Source organism: Jaculus jaculus, chromosome 5 (genome assembly GCF_020740685.1).
Source record: "Jaculus jaculus isolate mJacJac1 chromosome 5, mJacJac1.mat.Y.cur, whole genome shotgun sequence".
In the NCBI taxonomy this organism is placed as follows: domain Eukaryota; kingdom Metazoa; phylum Chordata; class Mammalia; order Rodentia; family Dipodidae; genus Jaculus; species Jaculus jaculus.
This window is the reverse complement of record NC_059106.1, coordinates 171,572,487-171,589,015: the sequence shown is the minus strand read 5'-3', so window position 1 is coordinate 171,589,015 and position 16,529 is coordinate 171,572,487. Positions and strand designations below refer to the sequence as shown.

Below are 16,529 nucleotides of genomic sequence, written 5' to 3'. Positions count from 1 at the left end.
GGTTTGTCCATGGAGCCACCCCCCCAGCCCTCTCTGCGCTTTTACGTTGACAACATGCCCCTCACGTTAGCCCTTGGAGGGCCAGGTCCTGGTCATCCCTATTTCGCCAGTGAGGAAAGTGGAGGTCTTTGGTGCTAATGATGCCTCTCTTCCCTCACAACCCTTCTTCTTCCTCTCTTTCTACTCCTCCTTCTTTTTGGTTTTTTGAGGTAGGGTCTCACTCTAGCCCAGGCTGACCTGGAATTCACTATGTAGTCTCAGGGTGGCCTTGAATTCATGGTGATCCTCCTACCTCTGCCTCCCGAGCGCTGGGATTATAGGTGTGCGCCACCACGCCCGGCCTCACCACTCTTCAGTCAGATGTTGTACACAAGTAAGAGGCCACATTTGAGCCACGGGTGCACACTGCACACGGCAGCCTCGGTCACTGAGCAGGGACACTGCAGTTCTTGCTGACATGGGCAGCATCTGGCCATGCGTGTCTCCTCAATGTCACACAGAGCCCCCAGAGTGTTCGGGGTGGGGGGGAGTGCCGGTCAAGCCCTCCTCTGTCTCTGCCTTGATGTCCAGGTGGCTCTTGGAAGGGCCTTTGCTCCCTTGTGCCAGCTCATCACAGACAGAGCCGACAGACTGGCCTGGCCTCCGCTGGTGATGGAGAACTTCATGGCCGGAAAGAGGGGCTTGGGGACCAGCTGACTGGGCCTTGATGACAGGCTAGGAGAAGAGCCAGATGGTGAGTCCTAGAAGCTGCTTGACTGGCTGCCATGTCTGGCTGGTGCTTGGGATGCGTGACCAGATGTGTGCTGTAAGGAGACTGGTCCTCAGAATCCCAGCCAGAGAAACTAACTCTATCCAGCTGTTCTACGTGCCAGACTTTGGCAAAAACAAGCCAACCTTCCTGCCAGTGAACAGTGTGTGCAGACCAGCGGAATCCCCGACGAGAGGACGAGGACGGAGGACGCACGAAGGCGGCTTCCCGGGGGCTGCTGTCTGAGCCTGAAGTCACCTCTACTGCTTTGGCCCTAGACGGTGTTCAGAAAGTGGGCCCCCACCCATTTGGAGCTTAAACGGCAAGGGATTGGCAAATTCAGGAAAATGTAGCTATGACCCACTACTCCACAAGCAAGTCCTTAAAACTCAACGCATCTAGATGAGCTTGACGGGCTGGAGAGATGGCTTAGCAGTTAAGGTGTTTGCCTATGAAGCCTAAGGACCCAGGTTCAATTCTCCAGGACCTACATAAGCCAGGAAGCCCTGGTGCACTCACACTCACTCTCTCTCTCTCACTCTGCCTCTTTATTTTTCTCTCAAATAAATAAAAATTAACATATATATATATATATATATATATATATTTATTTTTTAAGAGGAGCTTGACAAGCCATTGCTTGGGCTGCTGGGATGACCCAAGTGGGGAAGGAGGAGGCAGATGCTAATTTTAAATCTGCTGGGAAAAAGCTCACCCCACATGTGACTCTCTGTGGCAGGGGGTCCTGCTAAAGAGCCTCCTGCCTGGATGTCACCTGAGGTTCCAGGGTCAGGCCACAAAGGCATGGGATCACCTTCTGCAGCCAGCCCAGCACTGATGAGGCTGTACTTCACCCAGTGGGAGCCTTTGATGGCCGTGAAAGATGAAGAGCAGAGATTCCCCTTCCCCGTCCCAGTGCGTGAGCGGGAATGCCAGGTGAGGAGGGAAGAAGTGCTCCTTCCCTGCAATGACCGTGGGCCAGATCCAGCAACACAGGCAGACACATATTTTATTTACTGATTTTTTTTTATTTATTTATTTAATTTATTTTTGAGGTAGGGTCTCACTCTAGCTCAGGCTGACCTGGAATTCACTATGGAGTCTCAGAGTGGCCTCGAACTCTCTATGATCCTCCTACCTCTGCCTCCGAATGCTGGGATTAAAGGCGTGCACCACCACACCCAGATGGTTATTTTTATTTATTTGAGAGGGAGAGGGAGAGAGAGAGAGAGAGAGAGAGAGAGAGAGAGAATGGGCATGTCAGGGTCTCCAGACTCTGCAAATGAACTCCAGAAGCATGTGCCACTTTGTGCACCTGGCTTACATGGGTCCTGGGGAATCCAACTTGGTCCTTTTGGCTTTTCAGGCAAGCAATTTAATCACTAAACCATCTCTCCAGCCCCAGACACCTATTTTTATTTTATTTATTTTTTTGTTTTTCGAGGTAGGGTCTCCCTCTAGCCCAGGCTGACCTGGAATTCACTATGGAGTCGCAGGGTGGCCTTGAACTCACAGTGGTCCTCCTACCTCTGCCTCCCGAGTGCTGCGATTAAAGGCGTGCACCACCACACCCGGCTGTATTTTATTTTTGAGGTAAGGTCTCACTCTAGACCAAACTAGCCTGGAATTCCATATGTAGTCTCAGGCTGGCCTCAAACTCATGGTGATCCTCCTACCTCTGGCTTCCAGTGCTGGGATTAAAGGCATGTGCCACCACGCCCAGCCAGACACCCATTTTAAAGAGTCCAGGTCACCCATGCAATGAGCCCCAAATCTGAGGGATGCTCTGTCGAGCAGCTACATCAGTATTTTTCTTGAAGCAAGATTGCCATGGAGAGGCCTTGGGGTGACGTCTAACTATAACACAGCAGGCAGCCCTCATACCCTTGTCTGAAGCTGCTCCTGGTGGGCGGCACTGAGAACAGTGGGTGGCAGGGCAGCATGTGTGTTGTGAGTCAGCATCCTGCACATTCTCCTCCGCCTGCCAGCTTGTCCAAGCCTCACTGGCCAGCGCCTTGGGAAGCCAGCAGTAGGTAAACCCATGGGACTAGCCGCAGGCTGCGTGGCACGAAGGATGTTCCCAGAGATCTGCTACCCTCACAACGCCAGGGGCATGGAACCCAGGAGTCGTGGGAGCAGACCTGGGCAGGCCGTGGCTCGTTGGAAGGAGGAGAGGATGGCGCTTGCTGCAAGGCAGGGGGACTCCGTGGAACTAGGTGATCACATTGCGGTGGCAGACAGGCGCCTGCCAGTCGAAATGAAAAAAGAAAAAAAAGAAAATGCAACCCACAGGAAGCAAAGGGAGGGACATGGGCAGAAATCCATGCAGCCAGAAGCAAGGGAAAAGTTGGAGCAAGCCATGAGACCAAAGCTGATCCTTGGAGAGGGTCAATAGCATTGGGAGACCTCCAGGCAGACTGACCAGGGTTGGGGGGGGGCACAAGAAACTCATCAGCAACGTTAAGTATAAAAAGCGGATACTTAAAAGGCTAGTGGGCCATTTCATCCCACAAGTCACACCCACACACACCTGCACACACCCGCACACACACCCCTACATAGAGGAAACCTTGGGTGAGAGAGATCTGTTTGTTGACGGGCACAAGTCCCAGCATACACCAAAGCAAATTCAGATGCCCACAAAGCACCGTGACTATGAAGAAAGACTTGTCACATAGAAAACTTCAGTGTGGAGAGGTCTACCAATCATTTATACTAGAAAAGGAGGAAAGCTCATGTAATCTCTCCCAGAAAGCAAAAATGTGCTTGCCAAGTCCTCCTGTGGGTAGATTATCAAAGCCAGAGCACTTAGAAAAACAAAACAAAACACCATAGGCCCAAGTCAGTTTGACAGTACAGGTCTATAGTTCTGGCTCTTAGGAGGCTGAGGAAAGAGTTCATTAAGTTCAAGGGCAACCTAGGTAACACAGTGAGACCTGTCTCAGAAAAAAAAAAAAAAAAAAAAGGCTGGAGAGATGGCTTAGCGGTTAAGGTGCTTGCCTGCGAAGCCTAAGGGCTCGTGTTCGACTCTCCAGGTTCCAAGTAATGCAGCTGCACAAGACGATGCAAGCGCACAAGGTCACACATGCACAAGGGAGGTGTGCGTGTCTGGAGTTCTAATGCAGCGGCTGCAAGGCCCTGGCTCACCAATTCTCTCTCTCATAAAGAAATTAAATAAAACAATTTTAGAAAACAGAAAGCTTTTTTTTTATTTTTTATTTTTTTAATTTTATTTATTTATTTGAGAGCGACAGACACAGAGAGAAAGACAGATAGAGGGGGAGAGAGAGAATGGGCGCGCCAGGGCTTCCAGCCTCTGCAAACGAACTCCAGACGCGTGCGCCCCCTTGTGCATCTGGCTAACGTGGGACCTGGGGAACCGAGCCTCGAACCTGGGTCCTTAGGCTTCACAGGCAAGCGCTTAACCACTACGCCATCTCTCCAGCCCAGAAAACAGAAAGCTTTTAAAAGCAATTAATAGCCTTCTACACTTCAACGGTTCACAAAAGAGACTGTAGGATGCAAAGTTCAGTAAATTCAAGGCCAGTCTGGATTACATAATGAGACCCACTTCACAAAACCCAGCATCCTTTTCCTGATAACATCTCTCAGCCAGAGAAGAGAGCCTTGAGGGAGGGAATTACCATGGGATATTGTTTACAGTCATGGAAGTTGTCAATAAAAAGTAAGTTAATTTTTTCTTAAAAAAAGAAGAGAACCTTTAGACCAGTTAAGGTTAGTACAGAAAAACCTGCATTAACACAACCCATAACGCAGCTACAACATTTGGACCCGGACCACCCACAGTGAGACTGTGTGGAGGGCCTGGCCTGCAGATGGTGACACTATTGGAGGTGGTGGGTCCCTTGAGGAGGCAGGACCTAGTGGGAGGAAATTGGTCTCATGAAGACCAGTGGCAGACACGATGTTGGACTTTGGAACAAGAGTGAGAGAAATGACTTCCTGTGAACTGTGAAACTCAAGTGTTTGGCTGACAGCTCAAGGAAAGTGACAGGTAAGTCACAGCCGTCTTCTCTCCATCCGGAAACGTAGGAGCCCTGGATTAGTCTGAGAGGTCCAGGGTCAGCAGCAAACGATGCCCCCCATCATCATCCAGCGTCCTCAGACCTCTGGTGCACTGCCCCCGATAACTCGGGTAGAACATCCCAGAGGATCTGCACCCACCGCCACCTGTGTTTATGACGCTGTCAGGAGGCAAGGCGCCGCACCAGCGGGACAGCAACGCCGGAAGCCCAAACAGCCCCGTGCTGCCAGGAACTGGGCCAACACCAAGGAGGAAGGATGCACAGGCTGGCAGAGCAGCACCAGTCTGGCAGGGCTATAAAACCAGAGGGCTGCACACCTACCACACACACTCACACTCACTCACTCACACTCACTCTCCTCCTCCAGCCCAGCCCGCCATGGCCGCCTCCACCATGTCCGTCTGCTCTGACACCTGCACCAGCTCCTCCTGGCAAGTGGACGACTGTCCAGAGAGCTGCTGCGAGCCCTCCTGCTGCGCCCCCAGCTGCTGCCAGCCCAGCTGCTGCCAGTCCAGCTGCTGCCAACCCAGCTGTTGCCAGCCCAGCTGCTGTGCCCCCTGCCAGACCCTGGTCTGCACCCCGGTCAGCTGTGTGTCCAGCCCCTGCTGCCAACCCACCTGCACCAGCTCCTGCACGCCCTCGTGCTGCCAGCAGTCTTGCTGCCAGCCGGCCTGCTGCGTGCCCGTCTGCTGCAAGCCCGTCTGCTGTGTGCCCGTCTGCTGTGGGGCTTCCTCATGCTGCCAGCCCTCTTGCTGCCAGCAGTCTAGCTGTGCGCCCTCTTGCTGCCAGTCCTCCCCCTGCCAGCCGTCCTGCGGTGTGCCCGTCTGCTGCAAGCCCGTCTGCTGTACCCCCGTCTGCTCTGGGTCCTCCCCTTGCTGCCAGTCCTCATGCTGCCAGCCGTCCTGCTGTGTGCCCGTCTGCTGCAAGCCCTGCTCCAGCGTGTCCCTGCTCTGCCGCCCCGTGTGCAGACCCGCCTGCTGTGTGCCCACCTCCTCCTGCTGCGCCTCCTCCTGCCAGCCCAGCTGCTGCCGCCCGTCCTCCTGCGTGTCCCTGCTCTGCCGCCCCGCCTGCTCCCGCCAGGCCTGCTGTGGCCTCTGCTCGGGCCTGAAGTCCAGCTGCTGATGGGCCTGTCCCTAGAGCTAGAGGACTCTGGTCCCTCTCTATGGCTCCAATCAGTCTTCTTAGTCTGTTTCTGACCTGGAATAGACAGTCCAGCCAGAACGTGTCTTCCACATGTCCCCTGTGCTGACCTAACATTTTGGGCTCCAATAAACTCACTAGCACCTGACCTCTGTATGGCTCATTTTTCATGTTACTGTGACCAGACAATTTAAGGTATAGACAATGTAAGAAGGAAGGTTTTTATTTCTTTCTTACTTTTTGGCTTTTCAAGATAGGGTCTCACTCTAGCTCAGGCTGACCTGGAATTCACTATGTAGTCTCGGGGTGGCCTCGAACTCATGGTGATCCTCCTACCTCTGGCTCCCGAGTGCTGGGATTAAAGGTGTGTGTCACCACGCCCGGTTTCTAGGAAGATGATTTTTGCTCATGGTTCCAGAGGGTTCATTCCGTCATAGTGGGGACAGCGTGGCAGGACAGAGCAGCTCAGATCATGATAATCAGAGAGCAAGAGGGATAGAGACAAGGCCTACACTCCACTCCTCTTTCACCACTGTGTTGACCTGACCGCTCCTTCTGCCTTTCATGAACTCTGCCTCTCCCCTGGGTCACTGTCTCTCCTGTCTGTCCCTCTGCTCTGAGTCACTTTCCCTTAATGTCAACCTGTTTGCAGCTCGCAGGCTCTAAGGCACTCCCCTGAACACTGGTTTTCCTCCTGCAGTTGGAGTGGGCATCATTCTGGACCAGCCACAGATTTCTAGGAGGGACGGGTTTAGCCCTGTAGTTGATAGAGTCAGCAGTCACCTGCCCTTAATGGCAGGTCACCAGTGGTGCCCAGGACCCCATGTCTGGCTGATCACCCATAGATGTGCCCTGGGAATTCTCCAGGCCCCAAGGGCTGTTTCCATTACTGGAGGACTGTTCCTCCTGGCTCCCATGGCTATTCTCAGGGATCTGAATCTAGCAGGTCTAGGAGCTGGGTTACCCCGTGGCCTTCACCCACCTGATGGTTCTCCACGGGTGGAAGTGGGGGTGTAGGAGCTGTGGGAGGGCCACAGGGATGAGACCTGGGAACAAAAGCACTACAGAGTGAGAGCCCTGGCCTGTGCAGCCGGCCCTGCCCCAGCAGGAAAGCTGACAACAGGTTCTGGGCAGACACAAGAGCCTCGGCCCACCTGCTCCCAGGCTCTGTGTCCCATAGAGAAAAATGACCAAGCTTGTCCCACGCAGCTCAGTGGAGCCCTGTGCACACAGAACTGTGGGACCTGCACAACTCCTGACGAAGGGCCCATCTGCTAAGGCACAGCGGATGCTGCACTTGGAAGGCTTGGCTGGGGCAGGGCTCTGGACTCCAGGCCCGACTGCTGGGCTCCTGCCTGTGAGTGACTCTCACTGAGAGAAATGGAGCATGTCTGGAGTCCCATCTGTGACTGAATTACTCTGAATGAAGATTCGTTGTACAGATAAATTGGGAAGCTGGGGTTCAAAACAAGAAGTGAGGGGCTGGAGAGATTTCTCAGTGGTTAGGATACTTGCCTACAAAGCCTAATGTCCTGGGTTTGATTCCCTACTGTCCATCGAAAGCCAGATGCAGCTGAAGTTAATTTGCAGCAGCTGGGAGCCATGGCATGCCCATTCTCTCTCTGTCACTCTTCTCTCTAACTCCCTCTCCAAACTAGAAACCCAGGCGCCGTCTTACATCGAATGCAGCACTAGTGAGAAAGCCCCATTCTGGGTGCCAGTCTCCATGAGCTCAGGCCCCAAGCACCACTGGGGTACGACAGGAAGACTGGTATGCCTGGAGGGACAGAGCCCTCAGCACCAACATCAAATCCCCCAGATTGCGGTGGGCTTTCACAAACACAGAAGCACCATAACCAGGGAAAGTGTCCCCTCCCAGCTGCCTTGCAAGGCAGTGGCCCTTTCCCACAAAACATGTTCTCTGGAGCAATCTTTTAAAAAATTTTTTTTGGGCTGGGGAGATGGCTTAGCAGTTAAGCACTTGCCTGTGAAGCCTAAGGACCCTGGTTCAAGGCTCGGTTCCCCAGGTCCCACGTTAGCCAGATGCACAAGGGGGCACACGCATCTTGAGTTCATCTGCAGTGGCTGGAGGCCCTGGCATGCCCATTCTCTCTCTCTATCTGCCTCTTTTTCTCTCTGTCGCTCTCAAATAAATAAATAAAAATAAAAATAAATTTTAAAAATATTTTATTTATAAGCAGAGAGAGAAGAGAGAGAGAGATAATGGGCACACCAGGACCCCTAGCCATTGCAAACAAACTCCAGCACTTTTTGCATCTGTCTTTACGTGGGTACTGGGGAATCAAACACAGGTCATTAGGCTTTGCAGGCAAACACCTTAACTATTGAGCCATCTCTCCAGCCAACTCTGTATTGGTCAGTTGGCTTAACTGCGCCTGGAGTAATTTTTAACACTGGTCCCAGGAGCTATGATTGACACAGCAACAGTGGCCGCGTCTACATCCCGTCCTCCACCGCCTGGGTCCAGGAACACTTGGGTGACATAAAAACCTGTCCACGCTCAGGCTACGACTTTAACACGTAGCCCCCTCCTCCCACATACCCTGAGTTCACTGGACATTTCACTGGCATAGGTTGGAGGTTTACCTCAGTAGCACTCACAAGTCCTCATTCCAAGTGAAATTCTACAAGAGTTTGGAAGACGCTACAGAACACCCCAGGGCGTGTCCCGCCATGCTTGGGGCCCCACACATTCCCGCCGGCCCTGCGCGTGCCCTTGCTAGCACGGTGCACACCCTTCCAGACCTCAGCACTCGGACCCAAGCGAGGTCCCGACAGCTGGGACAGCTCTGCTCACACTGCGTGAGGGAGAGATCTGCGTTTGCGTTCCTGCCACCAGGACACTGGGGACACTGGCGGAGCACAGGAGAGCTGAGGGGTCTTCAACCGACGCCTACTAGGAGGGGCGTGGGCACCCCCACACTCAGGAAAACAGGGGACTGCTCTTGACCTAACTAGCGCCAGGGAAGGAGGGGTAGTTACAAAGCCAGGTGGCCAGTGATGCTGTTTTGGGGGGTCCCAGCGCATGCAGGCTGGGGACAATAGGCTCAGTGGCCCTGGATGGGCAAATGACTGTAGAGCTGCCTTCAACTTGCTGTGCAGTGGACCATGCGCCCTTGACATGGAAAGAAACTGGACCCCAGAACACAGAAGAACGCTAACTGCAGAGAAAGAAAACATAGGCCCAGGGACTCAAATGAGGACCATGGGAGGAGACGCAAGTTCAGTGGAGGCCTTTATTAGTCAGTTGGCTTAAGTGCACCTGGACACAGGATGGACACAGCAAGGCTGCTACTCCACAGCAGAGGATAGGAGGTAAGGGGGGGAAGGTGCTTCCTGCTGCGCAGGAGCCTCCAGCCTTGAGTACAGCCCTTGTCTATACTGACGGCCCGCAGGGGCTGGGTCAGCAGACACAGGAACAGGTGGCACTGGAGCAATTCAGGACACCCCAGGAGGGACCTGAACTCTTGGGCCCAGGGGACAGGCCCATCAGCAGCTGGACTTCAGGCCCGAGCAGAGGCCACAGCAGGCCTGGCGGGAGCAGGCGGGGCGGCAGAGCAGGGACACGCAGGAGGACGGGCGGCAGCAGCTGGGCTGGCAGGAGGAGGCGCAGCAGGAGGAGGTGGGCACACAGCAGGCGGGTCTGCACACGGGGCGGCAGAGCAGGGACACGCTGGAGCAGGGCTTGCAGCAGACGGGCACACAGCAGGACGGCTGGCAGCATGAGGACTGGCAGCAAGGAGAGGACCCAGAGCAGACGGGGGTACAGCAGACGGGCTTGCAGCAGAGGGTCACACCGCAGGACGGCTGACAGCATGAGGACTGGCAGCAAGAGGGCGCACAGCTAGACTGCTGGCAGCAAGAGAGCTGGCAGCATGAGGAAGCCCCACAGCAGACGGGCACACAGCAGACGGGCTTGCAGCAGACGGGCACACCGCAGGACGGCTGGCAGGGGGAGGAGGTGCAGCAGGCCGGCTGGCAGCAAGACTGCTGGCAGCACGAGGGCATGCAGGAGCTGGTGCAGGTGGGTTGGCAGCAGGGGCTGGACACACAGCTGACTGGGGTGCAGACCAGGGTCAGGCAGGGGGCACAGCAGCTGGGCTGGCAACAGCTGGGTTGGCAGCAGCTGGACTGGCAGCAGCTGGGCTGGCAGCAGCTGGGGGCGCAGCAGGAGGGCTCGCAGCAGCTCTCTGGACAGTCGTCCACCTGCCAGGAGGCGCTGGTGCAGGCGTCAGAGCAGACGGACATGGTGGAGGCGGCCATGTGGGCTGGGCTGGAGGAGGTGAGTGTGAATGAGTGTGAGTGAGTGGGAGTGAGAGTGAGTGTTGAGACACTGGAGTGTCAGCTTTTATCCCCCTCCCTGTGTTTTCCAAACAGGAGGCGTGTGGCTCCCTTTTTCCTTATTTGGGGACCCTGCCTATGCTCATTAGCTTGATTCCTTGTTTAGGTCTGGGCTGTCACTCAGCTTGTAAACATCAAGGGTACAATGATCCGTTGACAGTCTTTTCCACCTCTGTGACTGTCCTTCCCTCCTCCGGCCTCATGTTGAGGTGGACAGGGCCTGTTTCTGAAAGAAGGGTGTCTCAGAGGCTAAGCGGACTGTGTAGGAATCTCCCATTCCCATCTCCCTGGGCCAACGTTTGCTGGGAACTGGGCAAGAGACCTCCTGGTCTGAGGGCACCTGAAAGTGGATGTTCCTAGAATCAACTCTCTTGGTGTAGGAAGTTCTTGAGGACATCAGGACACTTAGAGTGGAAAGTGGGTACACAGTATTTCCCTGGCATAGCCACTATCTTAGGGACAACCTCGCCCTGGGTCCCCTTGGAGCGCATCAGGCCCAGCCTCTGGGCCTTTTCACAGCTTCCCAGCCAGCATGGCTGGGCATGCCTGGCACTGCCACCTCTCCTCTGTTGAATGTTCACCCCACAGACCCTGCAGCCACTGTCTAGGGCCCTACCCTGTTGCTTCTTGGTTAACTGGGGAATTGTGGGTGACCCCAGCCAGATTCCTGAGTGACTACAGCTCCCCTTGCTCACTGTGATCAAACTGGCCGCCAGTTTGCTCTCTCTGAAATGCTCAATTTCTTTCAGAATTTGCTCCTTCTATGTCCCTTTAGTCACTATGTGGACAGTCCACTCACAGCAGGACACTTGGAGCCCTAAGGCGCACTGGTGGCCCAGGTTTGACATTGGGAGAGGTGGTGGGTCACTGCACAACACTGGGCTCTGAGCAGCAGGATGCCTGTGGGGCAGCTGCCGGGGACCCGACGCTGGCGCGTCCCTCGGGCTCACACTGGCCCCTCCCAGCCCGTCTGTCCCGTCAGTGCTTCTCAGCCTCAGCTCCAGGCCCCTCAACTCTTAAGGGCTCAGGAAGGGAACAAAAGGCCTCGTGGCTGCAGAAATTCAATTTTGTGTTGACTTCACCGCCTTCCTGGTTGGAGGGATAAAGTGACAGAAGTGTGGGGTTGGTGGCAGGCTGCCCCAGGCAGGCTGGGTCCGTCAGTGACAAGATGGCATGGGTCTGGCGCGCTGCGAACAACCTGAGATGCTGGCCACAGATTCTCAAGGCCTCCTTAAAAGGTTTGGAAAGCAGCTGGTCAAAGTGTGCGTGGAAGGGTGAAGAGGCTGGAGTCGAGGGTCCAGGGCGCAGGCTCGTCCTCCCTCCCTCCGTGCTGAGCGGGGAGACGCAAGAGAAGCCTGCCCACTTCACAGGCTGGCCGGAGAGAAGACCCAGCGGCAGCGTGTGAGCGGTGGGCCACCAGGGCTGTGATCGTCTCCACCCAACCGTCTCCCACAAGATCGGGTCTTCTTAAATATTTTATTTATTTATTTGAGAGAGGGAAAGAGAGAGAAAGAGAGAGAGAGAATAGGCGTGCCAGGGCTTCCAGCCACTGCAAACGAACTCCAGACGCATGTGCCATCTTGTGCATCTGGCTTATGTGGGTCCTGGGGAATCGAACCGAGGTCCTTTGGCTTTATAGGCAAGCGCCTTAACGGCTAAGGCATCTCTCCAGCCCAAGATCGGGTCTTTACCATCCCTCCTGAAAGGGGGAAAGACTCCGACTCCAGTAGTAGTTGCTTGGGTAGTGTGGCTGCACACAGGTCATCCCCACTCCTGGAAGTAGCCATAATAAACTTATTGACTCCCAAGTCCAACAGGGGGGACCCTTTCTTCAAAAAAAATATTTTGGGGTTGAAGAGATGGCTGAGCAATTAAGGTGCTTGTCTGCAAAGCCTAATAATCCAAGTTAAATTCCCCAGTACTCATGTAAAGCAAGGTGCACCGTGGTGCGTGTATCTGGAGTTCATCTGCAGTGGCTGCAGGCCCCGGCATGCCTGTTTTCTCTCTCATGCGGGACATAGAGAATGCATAGACGGGTGGGTAGGCTGCATGCATGTCTGTGTGTCCACGAGTGTGTGCATGTGTGGGGGCTCATGAAAACAGCTGCTTTCCCAGGGCCCTGGCCAAGCACGAGATCTGGGGACACGAGCTGCTCTCTTCCAGGTGCATCTTCTGCATCTGACTCTGGGCACGTATCCAATTTAACTGTAAGGCAGTGACTGTGATGCTGAGCCCTGGGCACGGGAGACAGGACAGGGTGAGGGGCCAAGCAGAAGAGCAGGTAAGGGGCTCCTGGCAGTCTTGGAAGAGGGTGAGCTAACAGGAGGCAGCGGAGACCAGGCGGGGCCCAAAGGCCCTGGCCCACATGGAGCTGCTGTGGTGTATACTCCCCACCAGGAGCAGTGAGCCTGCTGGGTGGGGCTGGGTGAGGCACCCCAGGCACTAGGACGGGGTGGACAGAGGCACTGGGGACAGTAGCACAAGGCAAGATGCAGAGGATATCAGCTGTGATAAGACCCTGGACATCTTGGGCAGGTGCCAAGGGCCAGTCACTGACCCCTGACACCCAATGACCCTGGGCAGTCACTGACCAGCCCTGGCCTCTGGGCACTGGCCCAGGGGGCAGTACTGTCTAAAATCCAGGTCTGGGTACTGAGAGAATGGTTGGAGCACAACGTCATTTAGAGGAAGCACAGACTCTGGGCATCTGGCTAAGGCTGGATGACATCCCTCCCACCCTGGGATGGACATCCCACTGCAGGACAACCTCACCCTCACTGCTCACAGAGCCTGGATGGGAGCTCACTACACCTCGCTGCTCTTCCTGGATGCCACATGCCAGCAGGAGAAGGGCAAGCATGACAATGACATCCCACACGTATAAACTTCCCTAATAATGGCCAGGAGCACCCCCAACAAGGAAGGGAGGCTGGGCCAGACAACAAGGGTGCAGGGGTATAAAAGCCAACAGCCCAGCACCTCAGATTCACAGTCACCCTCACACACACTCACTCACACTCCCCCCAGCCCAGCCCACCACGGCCGCCTCCACCATGTCCGTCTGCTCCGATGCCTACACTGAGTCCTCCTGGCAGGTGGACGACTGTCCAGAGAGCTGCTGCGAGCCCTCCTGCTGCGCCCCCAGCTGCTGCCAGCCCAGCTGCTGCCAACCCAGCTGCTGCCAACCCAGCTGCTGTGCCCCCTGCCTGACCCTGGTCTGCACCCCGGTCAGCTGTGTGTCCAGCCCCTGCTGCCAACCCGCCTGCACCAGCTCCTGCACGCCCTCGTGCTGCCAGCAGTCTTGCTGCCAGCCGGCCTGCTGCTCCTCCTCCCCCTGCCAGCCGTCCTGCGGTGTGCCCGTCTGCTGCAAGCCCGTCTGCTGTGTGCCCGTCTGCTGTGGGGCTTCCTCATTCTGCCAGCCCTCTTGCTGCCAGCAGTCTAGCTGTGCGCCCTCTTGCTGCCAGTCCTCCCCCTGCCAGCCGTCCTGCGGTGTGACCCTCTGCTGCAAGCCCCCCGTCTGTACCCCCGTCTGCTCTGGGTCCTCCCCTTGCTGCCAGTCCTCATGCTGCCAGCCGTCCTGCTGTGTGCCCGTCTGCTGCAATCCCTGCTCCAGCGTGTCCCTGCTCTGCCGCCCCGTGTGCACACCCGCCTGCTGTGTGCCCACCTCCTCCTGCTGCGCCTCCTCCTGCCAGCCCAGCTGCTGCCGCCCGTCCTCCTGCGTGTCCCTGCTCTGCCGCCCCGCCTGCTCCCGCCAGGCCTGCTGTGGCCTCTGCTCGGGCCTGAAGTCCAGCTGCTGAGTGGTCTCTTTTGTCACTCCAAAGTTGGGAGCTCCCTGCCAGATGACTTCTGGTTTATCTGCAAGTGGCTGGCATCTGAGCACACTCCCTCTCCAGGACCTGCAGGGAGGCTGGTCATCACAACCCCACTCCTAACTCATGATCTCCCAGCCAGTGCCCTTGCCAGCCCTGCAGGGGTGGACAGTGGTCAACTGGAGCTCCCTGCTGTCCAGTCTTCTTTTCTGCCAAGCAAGAGCACAAGCTGTGGCAGAGCCTGTCTCTCCCATAGTCCACCGTAGCGTGCGGCGTCCCTGACTCCTTCCCCGACAGCCTCAGCTGAAGTGGCCACCTTTCTCCCTTCGACTGCACCTGCTAGACCTCCAATAAACTGCTCTTGGGAACACCTCACCAAGCCTGTCTTCCCATTGTTCACATGGAAACTCCACAAGCGTTCCCACCCCTGGCTGCTCCCCAGGGTCTCAGCTCTCTACCTCTGTTGAAGTCACCTTCTTGATACTGATCAAACATCCAGCCAGAAGCAGCGTATGGGAGGAAAGCGTTTATTTCAGGCTTGCAGGCTCCAGGGGAGGCTTCATCATGGAGGTAAGAAGTGGGCTCACTTCACAACATCCAGAGAGAGAAAGAGAACAGCCAGGGTTTCAGGTTGGCTCAGAGCACTTCTCTTAGGGCTGGACTCAAGATCTGCACCCCACCCCCATCCCCAGTGACCTCCCCTCCTCCAGCAGAGAGCATTGCCTGCTAGCGAGTTAAGCAGAAGCTTACTCTTAATCAAAAATACTTGAGGCTATGGGGACACATTTATATTCAAACCCCTTCCAAGGTGTTCGGGAGCCACAGGTATGCTCCAAGGGCTGAAGCTGTGGATCTGGCAGTGGCACCTCCCCTGAGGAGTGTCCAGGAATACGATAGCCTTCAGGGAAACTCTCCTCACTGCCCTCTTGCCCTGGTATCTAGGATCTTGGGACTGGCAGGGCTCTTATCACACTATGTCACTAGCCCAAAGTTTTTTGTTTTTTTTTTTTTTTTTTGGTTTTTCAAGGTAGGGTCTCACTCTGGCTCAGGCTGACCTGGAATTCACTATGGAGTCTCAGGGTGGCCTCGAACTCATGGCGATCCCCCTACCTCTGCCTCCCGAGTGCTGGGATTAAAGGCGTGCGCCACCACGCCCGGCTTAGCCCAAAGTTTTTGTAATTCTTTTTTTATGAGAGAGATCATCGGCACACCAGGGCCTCCAGCCACTGCAATCGAACTCCAGACGCGTGTGCCCCCGTGTGCAAATGTGCGACCTTGCGAGTTTGTGTCACCTTGTGTGCCGGGCTTACGTGGGACCTGGAAAGTCAGACATGGGTCTTTAGGCTTTGCAGGCAAGCACCTTAACTGCTAAGCCATCTCTCCAGCCCACGGCCCACAGTTTTTCATACAAACTGTGTGCTGAATGCCCACTCCTCTCTGGGGACTGTGATGTTTTGGTGTGTGGCAGATGGAGTGTCTGGGTGTCCACCTCCCTCTAGAAACCCTGGTCACAAATCCAAAGATCTCCTCAGTGAATGACATCTAAAGGAGGTTACCTCTCCTTGCCGGGGGACTTGGCACATCTTATGGAAAGCCATGGTTTCCTGGAGGGGCCTTTCCCCTGGTGAGGGCACTAGCTCCAGCCTGGGCCATGGCCCTGGTCAGCCTGCTGCAGTTCATTATGGCCATTCAGAGAATTTCCAGCAACTAAAGGTGCTAGGAGAGTCTGCCACCTCCTGGCCACAGATTCTCAGAGCCTTTCTGCTCTCTCCCTTGCTGTTGGACCAGGTAGGCATGGGTACCAGTGGAGGCTCAACAGGGGAGTGCCATGCCCTGGATAGGAACATTGAGAAGAGGAGGGGTTTTGTGGTCTTGAGCCCCTGAGATACCATGTGGGGTTGACCTGGGTCCTGCAGCTGGCAATGCCATCTTCACTAATAGCCTGTAACCGACACAGGACTCAAATTCAGAATTCATAAGGGAAACATAAAAGTAAGTGAATAAGGGCTGGAGAGATGGCTTAGCGGTTAAGCGCTTGCCTGTGAAGCCTAAGGACCCCGGTTCGAGGCTCGGTTCCCCAGGTCCCACGTTAGCCAGATGCACAAGGGGGCGCACGCGTCTGGAGTTCGTTTGCAGAGGCTGGAAGCCCTGGCGCGCCCATTCTCTCTCTCCCTCTATCTGTCTTTCTCTCTCTGTCTGTCATTCTCAAATAAATAAATAAATAATTTTTTTAAAAAAAGTAAGTGAATAAAAGAGGTGGAAATAGGCAAATTGATGGAGAAGACGATTCCCTGTGGCCAAAAGTCATAGGAAAAGATGATCATTCCCACCAATGACAGAAAACACACAAATCAACACAGAGACAGTGTGGCAGTGTGGCATCCTGGGGACAGCAGGTGGCCGGATGTCACCATAGCCACAGTG

At 55.3% G+C, this 16,529-nt stretch overlaps 3 protein-coding genes across 3 annotated transcripts; 2 read left to right on the top strand and 1 right to left on the bottom strand.

The window, feature by feature from the left end:
* Window positions 1–5,172: 5,172 nt before the first annotated feature.
* LOC101598534 (keratin-associated protein 10-8-like) lies at window positions 5,173–5,916 on the top strand. The gene has a single exon (XM_045150922.1). The coding sequence runs from the start codon at window positions 5,173–5,175 to the stop codon at window positions 5,914–5,916; it is 744 nt and encodes a 247-aa protein (XP_045006857.1).
* A 3,528-nt stretch (window positions 5,917–9,444) lies between these two features.
* LOC123460867 (keratin-associated protein 10-3-like) lies at window positions 9,445–10,218 on the bottom strand. Its single transcript, XM_045150921.1, has 2 exons — window positions 9,841–10,218; window positions 9,445–9,762 (listed from the first exon to the last, which is right to left on the bottom strand). Exons 1-2 carry the CDS (start codon window positions 10,216–10,218, stop codon window positions 9,445–9,447), a joined length of 696 nt encoding a protein of 231 aa, XP_045006856.1.
* A 2,821-nt stretch (window positions 10,219–13,039) lies between these two features.
* Window positions 13,040–14,093, top strand: LOC105944835 (keratin-associated protein 10-3-like). The gene is made up of 3 exons (XM_012951408.2): window positions 13,040–13,174; window positions 13,329–13,697; window positions 13,776–14,093. Exons 1-3 carry the CDS (start codon window positions 13,040–13,042, stop codon window positions 14,091–14,093), a joined length of 822 nt encoding a protein of 273 aa, XP_012806862.2.
* The last annotated feature ends 2,436 nt before the right edge of the window (window positions 14,094–16,529 follow it).

Excerpts from the sequence above, each read along its gene's own strand:
- LOC105944835 (XM_012951408.2), top strand. The coding sequence starts at position 13,040 with ATGGACATCCCACTGCAGGACAACCTCACCCTCACTGCTCACAGAGCC. Across the intron at positions 13,175-13,328 it reads ATGACAATGACATCCCACAC|CCCACCACGGCCGCCTCCAC; the intron begins GTATAAACTTCC and ends CCCCCAGCCCAG. Across the intron at positions 13,698-13,775 it reads GTGTGCCCGTCTGCTGTGGG|CCGTCCTGCGGTGTGACCCT; the intron begins GCTTCCTCATTC and ends TCCCCCTGCCAG.
- LOC123460867 (XM_045150921.1), bottom strand. The coding sequence starts at position 10,218 with ATGGCCGCCTCCACCATGTCCGTCTGCTCTGACGCCTGCACCAGCGCC. Across the intron at positions 9,763-9,840 it reads GTGTGCCCGTCTGCTGTGGG|CCGTCCTGCGGTGTGACCCT; the intron begins GCTTCCTCATGC and ends TCATGCTGTCAG.
- LOC101598534 (XM_045150922.1), top strand. The coding sequence starts at position 5,173 with ATGGCCGCCTCCACCATGTCCGTCTGCTCTGACACCTGCACCAGCTCC.